The sequence below is a fragment of the Periophthalmus magnuspinnatus genome, chromosome 15 (assembly GCF_009829125.3).
Source record: "Periophthalmus magnuspinnatus isolate fPerMag1 chromosome 15, fPerMag1.2.pri, whole genome shotgun sequence".
In the NCBI taxonomy this organism is placed as follows: domain Eukaryota; kingdom Metazoa; phylum Chordata; class Actinopteri; order Gobiiformes; family Gobiidae; genus Periophthalmus; species Periophthalmus magnuspinnatus.
In genome coordinates this window covers 32,470,590-32,489,247 of record NC_047140.1, presented here as the reverse complement: position 1 = coordinate 32,489,247, position 18,658 = coordinate 32,470,590, and the positions used below count along the sequence as shown (strand labels likewise).

Here is an 18,658-nt window from a genome sequence, read left to right as displayed (position 1 = left end):
GACAAACATCTTTAATTATTCATGTTGTGAGGCGTCGTCCATCACCCGCTTTGTTTTGTGATTTTAGCGGCTCGTTCGACGGCTCCTCGTTTATCTCCGTCTGCTCCGTTACATAACGAGTCGAGAGACAGAGACACTTTACAGCTGAGGTCATCCACACTCCCCTGTGACGCTAACTGTGGGCACTGCTCTGTCTAAAGGCAACTTACACTTTAATCTGAGCTTTGTTTTAACCACAGTCTGTTTATAGAAATGGACAGAGCTAATCTGCTAGAAGATCTGAACATTAAAAACAGACAAATCAGGTCCTTCTGTCCCCGAGGTCGCTCCTGTTAAACAGACCCAGACCCACCTGCGCAGACAGACCCACCTGCGCAGACAGACCCACCTGCGCAGACAGACCCACCTGCGCAGACAGAGATAAGAGGAGCAGTTGCTGATATTAAATTGATCTGATTTCGCTCTGAGCTTTGTGCTCAGTTTCTTTTACCGTCAGTGACTGCAGTGGGTCGACTGAGGTCGGCCGTGTTCACACTGCACTCACCCCCTGCAGAGGGTGGAGCTGCCCCAGAGCGCGGGTGGAGCTGCCCCAGAGCGCGGGTGGAGCTGTTCCAGTGATTGTGTTTGGTTGTGTGTAAGTGTGTGTGATTGTTTTTGAGTGTGTGTAAGTGTGTGAGTGTGTGTTTCTTGTGTGTGATTGTGTGTTTCTTGTGTGTGATTGTGTTTGACAGTGTGTGATTGTGTGAGTGTGTGTGGCTGTGTGTTTCTTGTGTGTGATGTGTGTTTGACAGTGTGTGATTGTGTTTCTTGTGTGTGATTGTGTTTCTTGTGTGTGATTGTGTTTCTTGTGTGTGATTGTGTTTCTTGTGTGTGATTGTGTTTCTTGTGTGTGATTGTGTTTCTTGTGTGTGATTGTGTTTCTTGTGTGTGATTGTGTTTCTTGTGTGTGATTGTGTTTCTTGTGTGTGATTGTGTTTCTTGTGTGTGATGTGTGTTTCTTGTGTGTGATTGTGTTTCTTGTGTGTGATGTGTGTTTCTTGTGTGTGATTGTGTTTCTTGTGTGTGATTGTTTCTTGTGTGTGATTGTGTTTCTTGTGTGTGATTGTGTTTCTTGTGTGTGATTGTGTTTCTTGTGTGTGATTGTGTTTCTTGTGTGTGATTGTGTTTCTTGTGTGTGATTGTGTTTCTTGTGTGTGATTGTGTTTCTTGTGTGTGATTGTGTTTCTTGTGTGTGATTGTGTTTGTCCATGAGGCTGTGAGCTGCTCTTAAACAAACACACTGGTGGGTGGTGCTGTGAGTTTGGGTGGGGGCTGATGAATCCGTCACACAGGTTATGTTAATGGACGTCTCCTTGGAGCTTCCTTCCTTGTTTTTTCCAAAGTTCAATTATATCCGTCCTCCACCATCCATCACTCCACCCGAGCGGCTGGAGCACAAATTAAAACAGCCCGTTTCAATTAGACCAGAAGCAAAAGAGGAAAGAGGAGAAGGGACGGGCAGGTGGAGGAGGGCTGAAGTGTCCTCTGCCCCGTCCCCTCTGTCCCGTCCCCTCTGTCTTCTGCCCCGTCCCCTCTGTCTTCTGCCCTGTCCCCTCCGTCTTCTGCCCCGTCCCCTCCGTCCTCTGCCCCGTCCCCTCCGTCCTCTGCCCCGTCCCCTCCGTCCTCTGCCCCGTCCCCTCTGCCCCATCCCCTCTGTCTTCTGCCCTGTCCCCTCCGTCTTCTGCCCCGTCCCCTCCGTCCTCTGCCCCGTCCCCTCCGTCCTCTGCCCCGTCCCCTCTGTCCTCTGCCCCGTCCCCTCTGTCCTCTGCCCCGTCCCCTCTGTCTTCTGCCCCGTCCCCTCTGTCCTCTGCCCCGTCCCCTCTGTCCTCTGCCCCGTCCCCTCTGTCCTCTGCCCCGTCCCCTCTGCCCCGTCCCCTCCGTCTTCTGCCCCGTCCCCTCTGCCCCGTCCCCTCCGTCTTCTGCCCCGTCCCCTCCGTCCTCTGCCCCATCCCCTCTGTCCTCTGCCCCATCCCCTGTGTCCTCTGCCCCTTCCCCTCCGTCTTCTGCCCCGTCCCCTCTGCCCCGTCCCCTCTGTCCTCTGCCCCGTCCCCTCTGTCCTCTGCCCCGTCCCCTCTGTCTTCTTCCCCGTCCCCTCTGTCCCGTCCCTTTTACCCTCTAATGAGGAGGGGGCACAATGTCCAGCCTCTTGATGATTAAAAACTAATGAGGCCCTGAGCAGAGGGACCTCCAGCTCCACATGCGGTCAGACTACACCTCAGGAGGCGTCACACTCTGGGGGGCAGGACTACACCTCAGGAGGCGTCACACTCTGGGGGTCAGGACTACACCTCAGGAGGCGTCACACTCTGGGGGTCAGGACTACACCTCAGGAGGCGTCACACTCTGGGGGTCAGGACTACACCTCAGGAGGTGTCTCACTCTGGGGGTCAGGACTACACCTCAGGAGGCGTCACACTCTGGGGGTCAGGACTACACCTCAGGAGGCGTCACACTCTGGGGGTCAGGACTACACCTCAGGAGGCGTCACACTCTGGGGGTCAGGACTACACCTCAGGAGGCGTCACACTCTGGGGGTCAGGACTACACCTCAGGAGGCGTCACACTCTGGGGGTCAGGACTACACCTCAGGAGGCGTCACACTCTGGGGGTCAGGACTACACCTCAGGAGGCGTCTCACTCTGGGGGGCAGGACTACACCTCAGGAGGCGTCTCACTCTGGGGGTCAGGACTACACCTCAGGAGGCGTCTCACTCTGGGGGTCAGGACTACACCTCAGGAGGCGTCACACTCTGGGGGGCAGGACTACACCTCAGGAGGCGTCACACTCTGGGGGTCAGGACTACACCTCAGGAGGCGTCACACTCTGGGGGTCAGGACTACACCTCAGAAGGCGTCACACTCTGGGGGTCAGGACTACACCTCAGGAGGCGTCACACTCTGGGGGTCAGGACTACACCTCAGGAGGCGTCACACTCTGGGGGTCAGGACTACACCTCAGGAGGCGTCACACTCTGGGGGTCAGGACTACACCTCAGGAGGCGTCTCACTCTGGGGTGTAGCGGGTCGTCCTGGGGTCTGTGGGTCTTTTCCTCTAAACGTGCAGCTTCGTTCACACAGACCCAGAGTCAAACTGATTCAGGAGACATCGATTTATGTGTGAAAACTCTGGGTTTGTATAAATCCAGAGCTTTATTATTATTAGGCCCGAGCCCCTACAGGGCGTAGGGCCTATTGCTTCCGCAACGATGAGTGCGAAGCACTCATCGTTGCAAACTGTCTTCACGAAGTTGCGCGCGAAGCGCGCAACTTCGTGGCAGCACCGCGACCTTGCACAGACTCCTGTGTCCTAGCAACCCATGCCGTAGGCATGGGTTTGCATATTTGTTGTTGCTAGCATGTCAGCGTCAACATTGAGTCAATGGGCGAAGCCCATTGACTCAATGTTGACGCTGACGCAGCGCGAAGCGCTAATGTCCCCAAACACACTCCTGGCATCGAGCCCTATCCAAGCCCCCATGCCGCAGGCATGGGCCATATTTGTTACTGCTAAAATGAATGGAAGTCAATGGGAGGTCAATGGCGGACCCCGGACGTCATGGCGAATGACGGGCGCGTCAGCGCCCGTCATTCGCCAATGACCCCACGGTGACGTGGGGAAGATCCAGAGCTTTCAAAAAACGTATAATATGTCATTCTAATGTTATCGGGTATATTGTTTTTGCTAAAATTATTATTATTTTTATTATTATTATTATTTTTTTTTTTTTATTTCTTCTTTCTTCTGCTCTTTGAGCAGTAATTTGACCCCCTGAACATATTCCAAAACTCACAAAATTTTGCCCATAATTCAGGTCTGGTGAAAAATTTATTTTTTTATGTGGTTATTCATTGGGCATAAAAAAATGGCGCGACAGCGCCCCCTGCAAAAGTCAAATTTTTTACGTCAATGGGAGACGTCAACGTCAACTTTTTCATACTGCCACGAAATTCGGTACATGCATTCTTCATGAGATGCCAAACAAAAAATATTATTGTGGCCACGCCCTCTGACACACCGGAAGTCAGCCATCTTGGATTGAAAATTCCAAAATGCCGACTCAGCGTTTTCGCTGACGTCGCATTTTCATCAACTCCTCTGAAGTCACTTCACCGGCTGGGCTGAAATTCACTGTACATCATCTAGACAAGAGGGGCATCAAAACTTATCCAATTTATGATGATGCCTATTATGGTTTCCGTGCGGCGAAGCCGCAAAATTCCATCGGAATTTTTGCAATTTTCAAATTTCTAAATTTGCTCCCGTTTGCGCAAGCAAAGTCCGATTTGGCTCAAATTCGAATCAGTTGTAAAACTCTTGGGCCTAATTCTAATGTTTGTGAAAGAAATAAATTTGGCGCAATAGCGCCCCCTACAGAACATCTAATAAATTTGTATGGAAGGCCGAAAATTTAGTTTTCCCAAATGTTACCAAATTTGACACAAAATTCCTTTGGGTCATCCCAATCAATAAAGTCAATCAGACCTATGTCGTCTTTTGCACCGTGTTGCCATAGCGATGCGCCAAACTGCCAATGTTATCCTAATGGGAAACCTCCCAATTTTTCCCATTCATGGGAAAAATATTAGTTTCATGGAATACTGTGAAATTTGGCACCATGACTCTTCATGTCATCCTGATCAAAAAAGCCAATCAGACCCATGTCGTATTTTTCACTGGGTTGCCATGGCGATGCGCGAAAGCGCCCATGTTATCCTAATGGGAAAATTTCAACATTTTCGTACATTTCAAAGTCTTATAACGACTTATTTTCGTCAACGACGAACATAAAATTTGGCACAGTGATTCTTCAGGTCGTCCCCGTCAAAAAAGTCCAGGGGGCCAGGTTTGTATTTTGCACGGTGTTGCCATGGCGATGCCTGGAAAAACCCAAATTTTGCCATTTTGTGCATCAGCACTTCCGATGTCTTTTCACTTGTTTGGTGCCAAACGGAGTCCAAAGCCGCAATAAAACAGAGGCAAGTGGCGCGTCAGCGCCACCCACAGGGAGTGCCGGGTCGGCCGAGTGCGAAGCACGGCCCGCGAGGGCCGTTCGATGCCGCTTGCGGCTTTAATTTTATTTGCTTCAGTTCATAATTTAAATCTGAATCACCTCATGTTTCTGTTTGTGCTGCTGAGTCTAAATGTCTAAACGTTAAACGTGGATCTGTAGAACATCAGTGTTGATCGTCTGAAGCTGAAGTCTGTTCACTGTAAATGTCTCTGAGTGTTTCATGTTTTAAATGAAGCTGATCCTGTGTTTGACTCAGAGCAGCTGAGCATTTGTTTACACGTTTCCATGGTGACGTCACCACAGCTTCAGCTCCAAATGAAGCTCATCGAGGCCGGAGCAGGAAACGACCACGAGTATCATAGCAACCAAAGAGCCAATCAGGAGCGAGGCGTTTGAAGGTAACGCCCCTTCCTTAGCAACGCTGTCAATCAAACCTGTTGCTAACGCTAACAGGAGCGACCTCGGGGACAGAAGGACCTGATTTGTCTGTTATTAATGTTCAGATCTTGATTTACAGACACAATAGTGAAATAAAAACCCCAGGATCATGTAGAGGGTTAATACGAACATTTAAGACCAGAATGAGTCTGAAGAGACAGAGACAGAGAGAGGACAGAGAGGACACACAGAGGACACACAGAGGACACACAGAGGACACACAGAGGACACACAGAGGACACAGTTTATACAGAAAAGCTAGGATCTTAGCTATGTCTCTGGCCCTTCTGACTCTGGCTCTTCTGACTCTGGCTCTTCAGACTCTGGCTCTTCAGACTCTGGCTCTTCAGACTCTGGCTCTTTCAGATCAAATGTTTCCGGTGATTTCTCTGACGTGTCGTTTAAACTCAGTTTGTGTTTCCAGGAGCTTCAGGGAAAAGTCACATTTATAGAATTATTAAAAAACATAAACACATTTGTGACACAAACGACCCTGAGGATGTCTGCGGCCGCGTTTGGAGCGTTTGGCGTCACATAACCCAACGGTGAAGAAGAGAAAAGGTCACATGACCTCACCTGACGCCGTCTGACGACCTCCACCTTGACCTCCACCCTCACCCCCACAAACACAAACTGTGTAAATGAACCAGGTCCTGGTCCAGGTCCAGGTCCTGGTCCAGGTCCTGGTCCAGGTCCTGGTCCAGGTCCTGGTCCAGGTCCAGGTCCAGGTCCAGGACGTCGTGAATCCACAGACACAGAGTTAATTTTATAAAAAGAGTTTTTATTTCAAATATTTTTTTGCTCCGTCGTTTGAAGCACATAGTAAAGCAAAAGTACAATGTTCCCAAAATATAAGTTGTGATGTGTCACTTTCATCTCGTTTGTCTAATACTGAATATTCTGTATGTACTAAAATAAGAACTTTTGAACTTGTACAAATCGTTTCATAAAATGTGACAAATGAGGCTTTTCTTTCACTGCAACAAACTGAGACGCTGAGTCTGAGCCGGACCAAGAGACGGAACCAGAGAAAACAAAACATCTGAAAGTCACCTGCAAAACGTCGAGTGCAGCCGACAAACAAACAGGACTTATCGTAAAAATGATTTAAAAAAACAAATAAAAATAATAATAATAATAATAATAATAACAGCAATAATAAAAATACCAGCAATAATCATTAGAATAATAAGCCAATATAAAGAAGAACAACTGAGGAGTTTGTCCCACAGGAGCTAAAGACGTGACTCAACACAGACCAAAGACCCACGTCCCCAGAGACGAGGAGGACGGGGCGGTGGAGGACGGGGCGGTGGAGGACGGGGCGGTGGAGGACGGGGCGGTGGAGGACGGGGCGGTGGAGGTGGAGCTTCTGTGTCGCTTGTAGAAAATATAAATCCTCAAACTTTGTCTAAACTTTGTCTCATCTGGATCATGTGACGTTTCTCTAAAGACTGGACTGTCCCTGGAGACACGTGAGGACCAGGACCAGCGTCACTGGAGGACTTTGGGTTTGATATTTTATGTGAGTTTTGAATTTGAAGTGACGTGTCGCCGCTCACATCTGAACCTGTCACTTTTATGTTTTTAACCCGTTTGTTTTGTTTTGTCGTTTGGCTCGTTGTGAATAAAACTCTGTGTCTGAACACGGCCGTGTCTCTGGTGTCTCTGGTGTCTCTGGTGTCTCCAGAGTCTCCAGAGTCTCCAGAGTCTCCAGTGTCTCCAGAGTCTCCAGAGTCTCCAGAGTCTCCAGTGTCTCCAGTGTCTCCAGTGTCTCCAGAGTCTCCAGAGTCTCCAGAGTCTCCAGTGTCTCCAGAGTCTCCAGTGTCATTTCTCTGAAGTTTCATCGTCACAATGTCGTGTTCAGAGAAAGTGACGCTAAAACTTCACACTCTGAAGGATAAAAACAGAGAAAGTGAATGAAGAGACACAGAACAAACTGATGTCAGGAGCCTGTGCCCTTTGACCTCACCTTCACACAGAGGCATCGAGGGTGAAGTGTTTTGCTCACAGGCACAACAGTGTGGACTGGGAGGAGCCAGATTTGGGGTCAGACAGGTGTTTATGACCCGAGAGACGCCGCTGACCCAGACCAGAGAGAAGAATAAAACCTCACGTTTATAAATCATTTAAACGACTTAAACTTGAGGATAAAGAGCTCGAGGAGTCAGCACCTTCACTGAGGCCGACCTTAAACTGGACCGACCCCTGGATGACCTCTGGACGACCCCTGCACCACCCCTGGATGACCCCTGGATGACCCCTGACCCTGGAGCTCAGAGCTGGGTCAGAGCTGGTTTAATCTGGGCTCTTTTTGTTTTTTCTTTGGGTAAATATCGGGGGTAATGGAGGTAAAAACTTCCCTCTCACACTTTTACATCGGATGCCCTTCCTGTTTCAGTGACGCCCTTTGGCTGGTGGGTGAAGTGTGTTGCTCAGGGGCACAACAGGAGGTTCCGTGCTGAGAGTGCAGTTTGTGACGTGTGTGAGGAGTCTGTGAGGAGTCACGCCTGAAGCACTGCTGTGTCTGTGTCCTTCAAACATCTGAGACATGGAGCGTCAAATTACAAAAACAATGAACATGTGTCCGTAAGGTTTAAGGCGTTTTCACTGATTGATCATTGGTGAAACAGGTGTGAAGACGTTTGTGGGCGGAGCCATGTTGGTGAGTGACAGGGCAGAGGACACAGTGAATGTCCAGACTCGAGTGTCCACGTTATAAAAAAGGTGGAGGACCTTCCCGGGGTCCTGGAGGTGTGTGCTCTCCACCGCTCAGACTCTGGGGTTGTTGTAGATTTATTATAAGGCCACCGCACTGTGAAGACGACGTCTTCAGAGTATCAACACCCCAGAGCCTCACCATTCAGACTCAGCTTCAGCCTCAGCCTCAGCTTCAGCCTCAGCTTCAGCCTGTGCTTCTGTTCTCAGTCTCTATGTTCACTCTGGTCTACTGCACACGGGAATGTCTTCTTCGAGGAGGGTCGTCCTAATCTTTTCTTAGTCATTTTAATCGGAGCCTGAGCTGCAGTTTCAGCCCTGGTCCCAGAAGAGGAAGAGGAAAAGTGAAGATTCTGTTTATGAATGCACCATCATAAATATGAAACACATTTGCCTAAACCGTTCGTTCTCTAGTTGTTGTTGAAGTAGCTCAGATCCTGATGGACTCGCTGAAGTGCAGGCCGTGAGTCTCCTGTTAAGAGTCGTCCGCCTCGTCGGCGTCCTGGAGAGAACAGTCTTTGGTCCCGTACAAATCGGCCAGTTTCCTGAAGCGGGGCCCCCAGCTCTGGAGATAGTCATAATCCAAGTCAGACTCTGTGGTGACGGACTCCAGAGAGCTGAGGGACCCGGCCAGGGAGCCCCTGCCCTCGTAACCGTAGATCTGAATAGAGTCATAAGGGGGCGCCGTGGGGTCACAGTCTGCCTCAGCGATCCTCGTCTTGATGAAATCGTCCACGTCCACGCTGTTGGGCGCAGGATGCCCCATACCGGGCCTCAGCGGACACTGCAGCTCCGGCTTCATGTCCTTTCGGGGCAGAAAACCATTGGCTCCGTCTGGATTCTGTAAGAAACGAGACAAATGTGAACGACGAGGAACACGACAGAGGACAGATCTAACCCGGACTGAAGGACGCGGGGTTACGTTTGTGTCTTTCTGGAAAATGCCGCCTCTAAACTCAGAGTCAGAGTGAAACTGAAACTGAAACTGAATCAGGGTCTGTCCAAATCTGTCACTGGACAAATCGCTGTAGGAGTGAAGACGTTTAGCTGCTCGTCCAGCAGCTAAACGTCTTCACTCCCTCAAGTCTCTTCTTCAGTTCACTGCCTTATACAGCTTTTGTTCGCTCTATTGTTCTCTTTGTTTCCTTTGTTTGCTTTAGGTCTGAGGATGAGGTTATAGATGGGGGATAGATGATGTCTGAGGATTGTGTTTCCTAATAAAAATCTCTTCTTTAACTCTCCTCTCTAACCATTTCTTTTGTGTAAGTTCTGACCCTCTCTCTGTTCAAAGTTGTGGTCAGTGTCTTTGAGATGGAGATGAACAGCAGACTGTGTCCTGAGCTGTTCTCTCTCGTGTTGGCTCATTCTCTTATGAACTCTGAACCAGTTTGTGTCTTAAAGTGTTTGTAGGAGTGGACGGACACTGTGAGGATGAGTCGTGTCCTCACCTGCAGCGTGGCGATGTCGAACGCCTCGGTGTCTTCTTCTCCTCCGCCCTCGTCGTCGTACGTGATGATGTTCTCCCTGATGTCCTCCTCCTCAAACACGATCAGAGGCTCCTTCTTCTGACGCCGCAGAGCCACAAACAGAACCACGATCGCTGAAGGATAAGAGAACCCATGAGAACGACCGAGAACATCACAGAACGATCAAGAACATCAAAGAACCACCACGGTCTTCATCACAGAGCGAGTGCAGTTTAAGGCCCAAACGGCTCTAAAAACATCTGCATCCTGACTGAGCGGCTCACATCTCCACAAACCTGACTCCTCCTCCTTAATTCCTTTGTCTCTAATGTTCCGCACTATGGCATAAACGTGCCTGTCGCCGTGGAGACGCTGAGGTTAAAGTTTGTATCGCTCAAACACAGAGTTACCGAGGAGGATGACGATGCAGGCGAGGATGGCGATGAGCGCCCCCGTGCTGAGGCCGGCGGGCAGGACGTACGGCTCCACGTTGCAGGACAGGATGGTGTCGCGGCTGTCGCAGGAGCACACGCGCACCGTCAGCGTGTTGGTGGAGCTCAGGGGCGGGACGCCGTTATCGTTGATCTCGACGGGGAGGAAGTACACGTCCTGAGTGAGACGACTGAAGCCTTTCCTCAGGACGTAGATACTCGCCGTACTGTCTGTAAGAACAAAACACCACCCGTAAGCACGCAGCACCACCCAACACCACCCAACACCACCAACGAGCACACAACACCACTCAACACCACCTGATGAGCACAAAACACCACCTGCAAGAACACGGCACCACCCAGCGCCATCCAGCACCACCCAATGAGCACACAACACCACCCAATGAACAGGCCACACAGGAGGAAGCAGGGGCTCATTTGGAGCAATAGTTGTTACGTGGAGGTGCGGTGCTAACTGGAGGCACTGCTCTGTCTGAGGGTCTGCTGTTAAATTCGACTTTAATCTGAGTTTTATTTGAACATAATCTGACTTTAAAGGACTGATTTATCTGAACTCCAACAGGTGAACTGATCTGTGCTGTTAAACACGTCCCTCTCAAATAACATTACAGTCACAAGCTAGCATTAGCATTAGCATTAGCATTAGCATTAGCCCACAGTTTTCCAGTGAGTCGTTCTCATCTTTTTGTCCTGAGCTCAGGTTGACCACAGGCTCCTGAAAATGAGCTCTTTGAATCACTTTTGGATATTTTTTCTTGAGTTTCAGACTTTTTAAAAACTTTGTCAGTGTTTGTTCGTGTATGCATCGTGTCTCCATGGTAACTGCTGAACATTCAATCATAGAGCTACATGTAGAACGCCCCCAGCGCGACGTCACTGCAGAGTGTCGTTTTAAGCATTAATGACACAGAACACTGTAATAATTTTGATTTAAAGGTACACTGTGTAACTTTTCTGGTGGAGTCTGGAATGTTCCACAGTGCAGCATTAGCTCATGTTTCTTTAGTCCATGTCCCTGAGAGTCCTCTGAGCTCGTACCTCTGTTGTCTTTGAGGGAGAAGTTGTTGTTGTGGGCGACTTCTGGGGCCAGGGTGAAGCTGAAGTGCTGCCTGTGGACCATCTCGTCTTTGTCCACGGCGCTGACCGTCTCGATCACCTGACCACATCAGAGACAGACGGAAAAGGACTTTACACTTTCTCAGTGTGTCAGAGGTTTAATGTAAACAGCTCCTGAGGTCAAATAAGTCCTGTATGTGCCGTCTGCAAAGTGTCAGTGATAGCAACTTTGTGCTGGTTTGTGAAAAACACTTATGAACTCATCATGGTGAATAATTAGAATGTTCAGAACACACAGGGTTAAAATAAAGTCGCTCTGTTTTTATGTTAAAAATCAGATACAGAGACTTTAAAACAAACGGGTTCATTTATATAAACACACTGTTATAAAATAAAAGTGGTCATGTGACCTCTGGGGTCGTACCTTCCCTGGAGCCACAGTGTCGCACATCAGAACCTCGTTGTTCGTCGCAAACTCGGGCGGATTATCGTTCACGTCTTTGACTTTGATGTTCACACGAACCTTTGTGTCCTGATGGTGTCCTCCTGCAAACACACAAACACACACAAATAACACACAAACACACACAAACAACACACAAATAACACACAAATAACACACAAATAACACACACACACACAACACACAAACACACAAATAACACACAAACACACACACACAACACACAAACACACAAATAACACACAAACAACACACAAATAACACACACACACAACACACAAACACACAAATAACACACAAACAACACACACACAACACACAAACACACAAATAACACACAAACACACACACACAACACACAAATAACACACACACACAACACACAAACACACAAATAACACACAAACACACACAAATAACACACACACAAACACACACACACACACACACGGGGTTAGCAGAGGACACGTTCAGGCTGAAATGTAAATAGTTAAATAAAACATTTCCTCCTAAACTTAAAAGTCTGAGCCCAAACGTTTTAAACGACGAGTAAAAAACTAAACCTGAGTCTCATCTGAAAAGTGTGAACCTGAGTCAAACTTTCACACGCTGCATATTTGTGACGTCGCTCTGTCTCTGTGTCCCTGTTATTACCGGAGCAGGATTTAGCTTCCCAGGCCCGTTAGCGGTTAGCATAGCCTGCCGTGGTCAGCGCTCTGTGGGCGGTTCGCCCGACGCCATCTGGCTCTGGCGTCGCACACGCCACAAGGAAACCACACGGCGCTCCCAGTCCCACCACAGGACTGCAGGGTGGGGCCAAGGAAGGGGCCCAAGAGAGGGGCCCGAGAGAGAGGGGCCCGAGAGAGGGGCCTGAGAGAGGGGCCTGGGAGAGGGGCCTGGGAGAGAGACCAGAGGAGCCAGAGTAGATAGAGCCTTAACAGACGTTTAGACGAGTCTAAATGTTCAGCTCCTTGTTCCTGAGGGCTCCTCCTGTCGGGCCCCTGTCGGGCCCCTGTCCTCGGCCTGTGGTTGTGTCTCTGGCACATTTCTGATGTTTTTCACAATCCTCAAAATAATCTTTGAAAATCTGCAGTATTTTCTCAAACGTTTCCTTCTTCTTCTCTCAGAGACAAACATACTGAATAAATGATTTTACAGAAAACGAAAGACACAAAATGTGTTTGTAAAGTGACACGGACCACGGAGAAATGTGTCCTGAGTACAAGAATACTTTATATTATACTTTATATTATACTTTATATTATACTTTATATTATACTTTATATTATAGCAGATGTACAGATGTAAAAACACACACACACACCCACACAAACACCCCCACATACATATACACACACACACACACACACACCCCCACACACACACACACACACACACCCCCCACACCCCCCACACCCACACACACACACACACCTATCTCGGTGGCAGACACAGAGATGTTGTGCCAGGGCTGCGTCTCTCGGTCGAGGGGTCGGGTGGTGGTGACCAAACCGTCCTCTGGGTTTACACTGAAGAACTGCTCCACGTCGGTGTAGCGAGGGATGAGGTACCTGCGGGACAAACGGGGACAAACGGATCAAATAAACACAAAACGTAAAAGTCGTCTGTGTAAACGCCTCCTGTTCATCGGTTTGACCCTTGACCCTCACCTGACCGGGTTGTTGGCCACGTCCGTGTCCTTGGCGTGGACCCGTCCCACCACGGTGCCCTCTGGAGCGTTCTCCTCCACCTCGAACGTGTAACTGGGGGCGACAAACACGGGCGGCTCGTCCTCGTCCTCCACCGAGATCTGACACGGTGACACGGGGTCAAAGGTTAAACTCACAAAAACACACAAATAAAACTGATCTGAGGTTTTCAGATGGTCACAGTCAGATGTTTGAGTTTGAGAATTTCCACTTATGTCGACTGAACTAAAGGTAAAAGGAGCTGTTCACTTTAAAACTACCACCTGATGACATCACAAGGTGGAACAGAGCGTTTTGAGTAATACAGTTTGTGTAATACAGGACCTTTAAAGTTCAGCTCTTTCGTGGTTCCAGGTCTTTATGGTCAGATTGTGTTAAATCAAACTCAGATTAAAGATGGACAGAGCTTCAGACAGAGCAGTGCCTCCAGTTGTACATACTGACCTTTATCGTGGCTTCGTCCCTGTAGGGGCCCCAGGACATGAAGCGAGGGTCCAGATGTGGGTTGGATCCCTCCACTTTGAGCGTGTACATCCTCTTGGTCTCATAGTCCACACGCTGAAGCAGAGAGAGGGAAGAAAAGAGGAGAGAGGGAGAGAGGGAGAGAGGGAGACAGAGAGAGAGAGAGGGAGACAGAGAGAGAGAGGGAGACAGAGGGAGAGAATGAGAACAAAGAGAGAGAGGGTCACGTCTTCATTTCTCTCCAAAAAAAAACAAACTGAACAAACATCTCCCCGAGTCTCCAGAATGAACAAAAACCCTCAGGTGCAGTTCACAGACAAACTGACAGGGGGAGCTGTGGCCACACGACAGAAACACAACCTGACTTTACCAGAAGAACAACAGGAACTAAAGCTCAGGAGAAGAAGAGAGAGAGGAGAGGAAGAGGAGAAGAGGAGGAACAAGAGGAGGAGAGGAAGAAGAGGGGGAGGAACAAGAGGAGGAGAGGAAGAAGAGAGGAAGAGGAGAGGAAGAAGAGGAGAGCAAGAAGAAGAGGAAGAAGAGAGGAGGAGGAACAAGAGGAGGAGAGGAAGAAGAAGAGGAAGAGGAGAGGAAGAAGAAGAGGAAGAAGAAGAGGAAGAGGAGAGGAAGAAGAAGAGGAAGAGGAGAGGAAGAAGAAGAGGAAGAGGAGAGGAAGAAGAAGAGGAGAGGAAGAGGAGAGGAAGAAGAAGAAGAGGAAGAAGAAGAGGAAGAGGAGAGGAAGAAGAAGAGGAAGAAGAAGAGGAAGAGGAGAGGAAGAAGAAGAGGAGAGGAGGAAGAAGAAGAGGAAGAGGAGAGGAAGAGGAAGAGGAGAGGAAGAAGAAGAGGAGAGGAGGAAGAAGAAGAGGAAGAGGAGAGGAAGAAGAAGAGGAAGAGGAGAGGAAGAGGAGAGGAAGAAGAGAGGAAGAGGAGAGGAAGAGGAGAGGAAGAAGAAGAGGAGAGGAGGAAGAAGAAGAAGAGGAAGAGGAGAGGAAGAGGAGAGGAAGAAGAAGAGGAGAGGAAGAGGAGAGGAAGAAGAAGAAGAGGAAGAAGAAGAGGAAGAGGAGAGGAAGAAGAAGAGGAAGAAGAAGAGGAAGAGGAGAGGAAGAAGAAGAGGAGAGGAGGAAGAAGAAGAGGAAGAGGAGAGGAAGAAGAAGAGGAAGAGGAGAGGAAGAAGAAGAGGAGAGGAGGAAGAAGAAGAGGAAGAGGAGAGGAAGAAGAAGAGAACAGACAGAGGAAGAGGAGAAAGAGGAGAGAGGAGCCGTTGTTCTGAGTCACGGCTCTTCACTGAACTGAAGACGATTTGATGAGGGAGAAAAATGGCAAATCTTCCAGTGCATTCTGGGAAATGTGTGTGACCAGAGAAAGACTCGAGGGCGACCGGGACGGGCTTCATGAACGATACCGATACTGAGTCCAGAGGAATCGATGCCTGATAAACTGACGATACTTGTGGCCGATACTTGTGGCTGATCTGGATCATCTTCTCCATAAATATAAGATTTGAAATGTTTATATAAATATTTTCTCCACTGCATCAGAAAAATCATCAATAAAAACGACTTTCAGACTCAGTACCCAGAATGCACCAGTTCAAATAAAGTTTTATGCAGCAAAAACTAAATATCGGTCCAAACAGGAGAGTTAAGCCGATATCTCATACGCAAAAAAGGGCAAATATCGGCCCCGTGTATATCGACAAACTGATACATCTGTCGATCTCGCTGCAGACTCACACAGGTCTGGAAAGTCCTCAAAATGTCGCCTGTAACGGCAAAGTGAAACCATGTGACGCAAACGAGAGCATTAGCATTAGCATTAGCATTATATTTACATTTAATAATAACGTCTTACACTTGTAATGTTCTTTTTCAAAGCTCCACACTAGAGTCATGATTCATTCATTTCACTTGGTGATGGTCAGATACTGTAGCCACAGCTGCCCTGGGGCAGACTGACGGAGGCTGCCAATCTGCGCCATCGGCCCCTCCGACCTCCACCATCATTCACACACACACCACTTTCATACTAGGCAATGTGGGTGAAGTGTCTTGCCTAAGGACACAACGACAGAACTTGGTCCGAGTGGGACTCGATCCTCTGACCTTCGGGTTGGGGCCAAAACTCAACCACTGAGCCACTGTCGCTGTTTAGAAAAGATGCTAAAGCTAATTCCTGACTGACTGTGACTGACGTTATTTATGTTTTTTATGTTTTCAGTGACACAGATGCTGCAGAGATGTTCCGTCCTTTAGTTTATTTTCTTTTAACATTTTGCTTTGGCTAGCGCAGATGGCTAGCGCAGATGGCTAGCGCAGATGGCTAGCGCAGATGGCTAGCGCAGATGGCTAGCGCAGATGGCTAGCGCAGATGGCTAACGTGTCTCTGGTTGTCTCAGCCCTGTGTCCTGCGCTCGGGCCGTGTCTGCAGCAGAGGACTGTTTCTTTGAGATGGAGCTGTCATAAAACGCCGGCGTCCTCGTTCTCAGCCTTTGGCCCGAGTCTCACTGCCTAATCCTATTGTCCCTCCTGAAGGCGGAGCTTATTCTGCGGAGCGCTGAATGCTCCAGAGACGCTCGGCTTTGATTATGAGGCTGCTGTTGACAACGGCGTTTGGCTGCGGCTCAACTTCCTCTCGCCTCTGCCACGGCTGTTAGTGAGAAATACATCTCCCTGAGCCGAGGAGCCGGCGCTTAAAAAACCAAACACAAAACAAACAGAGCGTCCTATTGGCAGAGACATAAACGAGCTCCGCCTCCTCTGAAAACTCCACTTAGATCGTCTCACATTATGCAACAGGGACACGCCGGGATTTACACCAGGCTCCAGTGTCTCCAGAAAAGACAAAATCTGATGTGAGTTCAGCCTCGTCCACATCAAACAGAAAGAGTCTGTGTCAAACATGGACAGGATTTTATGTCCTCATGTCCTCCTGTCCTCATGTCCTCCTGTCCTTATGTCCTCATGTCCTTGTGTCCTCATGTCCTTGTGTCCTCGTGTCCTCATGTCCTCATGTCCTTATGTCCTCATGTCCTTGTGTCCTCCTGTCCTTATGTCCTCATGTCCTTGTGTCCTCGTGTCCTCATGTCCTTATGTCCTCATGTCCTCATGTCCTCATGTCCTCATGTCCTTATCTTCTTGTGTTCTGTTGTTCTCCTGTTCTTGTGTCTTTTGCTTCATTGCTCCCATCTGAGGCTCTTCCTCCCTCCTCCTCCTCCTCCTCCCCCTCCTCCTCCTTCCCCTTCCTCCTCCCTCCTCCTCCTCCTTCCTCCCTCCTCCTCCTCCTCTCCTCCCTCCTCCTCCTCTCCTCCCTCCTCCTCCTCCTCCTTCCTCCCTCCTCCTCCTCCTCCCTCCTCCTCCTCTCCTCCCTCCTCCTCCTCCTCCTTCCTCCCTCCCCCTCCTCCTCCTCCTCCTCCTCAGTGGCCCCTCCCTTTTTTCGTTCGGCCTCAGTTCAAACAGAATTTCAGATTAAAGTTTTTCCCGTGAGTGAGTTTGTGGAGAGAGAACAGAGAACCACTTTTGTTTATCAGCTGCTCCTACAGCCCTGAGAGCCGAGAGCCGGGAGCCGGGAGCCGGGAGCCGGGAGCCGGGAGCCGGGAGCCGGGAGCCGGGAGCCGGGAGCCGGGAGCCGGGAGCCGGGAGCCGTGCTGCACTCACTCTGTTCTACACTTGGGCCACGTCCTAATAATGAGTATAGAGTAATCCAATTTTGTACTCAAGTAAAAGACTCACAAGAGAAACGGGCGCCTAGCAACGCTGTCAATCAAACCCCGAGGACAGAAGGACCTGATGTGTTTTTAATGTTCAGATCTGGATTTACAGACACAAGAGTGAAATAAAAACCCCAGGATGAGAGGGGACGGTTTTTACATAGAAAGTGAACTGAAGCCAGAGTCGATCGAGCAGGAAGTGCGTCTTCACTTCCTGTTTGGATCACAGAGGCAGACGGGTAATGTCCAGATTCACCATAACATGTGCTCAAGTCCTCATGTCCTACAGAGGGTGAGTGTGGACGAGTCCTCGTGTCCTACAGAGGGTGAGTGTGGACGAGTCCTCGTGTCCTACAGAGGGTGAGTGTGGACGAGTCCTCGTGTCCTACAGAGGGTGAGTGTGGACGAGTCCTCGTGTCCTACAGAGGGTGAGTGTGGACGAGTCCTCGTGTCCTACAGAGGGTGAGTGTGGACGAGACCTCGTGTCCTACAGAGGGTGAGTGTGGACGAGTCCTCGTGTCCTACAGAGGGTGAGTGAGGGGCCCCTTTAGCCTCGACTCAGGGCCTCTTCTCTCTGTCTTTAACTCCAGGGTTAAGAGCGACCTCGAGGACCCCGAGGACCTCGAGGACCTCGAGCTCCGTCACGCCCATAAACCTCCTAATGCCACAAAGTAAAGACTGTGAGGTGACAGTTTCCATGACGCCGGCCCATTTGAGCCGTGGAGCAGCTCTGTGGACCAGCGCGCCAAGGCTCAATGCTAATTATACACTAGCACCAAGAGAGTACCAAGAGAGAACCAAGAGAACCACAAGAGAACCAAGAGTACCACAAGAGAACCAAGAGAGAACCAAGAGAGTACCACAAGAGAACCAAGAGAGAACCAAGAGAACCACAAGAGAACCAAGACAGAACCAAGAGAACCACAAGAGAACCAAGAGAGAACCAAGAGAGTACCACAAGAGAACCAAGAGAGTACCACAAGAGAACCAAGAGAGAACCAAGAGAACCACAAGAGAACCAAGAGTACCACAAGAGAACCAAGAGAGAACCAAGAGAGAACCAAGAGAACCACAAGAGAACCAAGACAGAACCAAGAGAACCACAAGAGAACCAAGAGAGAACCAAGAGAGTAC

General features: G+C 49.3%; 1 protein-coding gene across 1 annotated transcript in view; it reads right to left on the bottom strand.

Moving 5' to 3' along the window:
- Positions 1 to 7,799: 7,799 nt before the first annotated feature.
- The window catches only part of cdh11 (cadherin 11, type 2, OB-cadherin (osteoblast)), a 73,150-nt gene continuing 62,291 nt past the window's right edge, over positions 7,800 to 18,658 (bottom strand). The window contains exons 9-16 of the mRNA XM_055227087.1: positions 13,801 to 13,914; positions 13,318 to 13,457; positions 13,082 to 13,218; positions 11,609 to 11,730; positions 11,167 to 11,284; positions 10,084 to 10,335; positions 9,656 to 9,807; positions 7,800 to 9,048 (exon numbers count right to left, since the gene is read on the bottom strand). Of these exons, the coding sequence (XP_055083062.1) occupies positions 8,683 to 9,048; positions 9,656 to 9,807; positions 10,084 to 10,335; positions 11,167 to 11,284; positions 11,609 to 11,730; positions 13,082 to 13,218; positions 13,318 to 13,457; positions 13,801 to 13,914 (1,401 nt within the window). The 3' untranslated portion in view covers positions 7,800 to 8,682. The remainder of the gene's footprint in view (positions 9,049 to 9,655; positions 9,808 to 10,083; positions 10,336 to 11,166; positions 11,285 to 11,608; positions 11,731 to 13,081; positions 13,219 to 13,317; positions 13,458 to 13,800; positions 13,915 to 18,658) is intronic.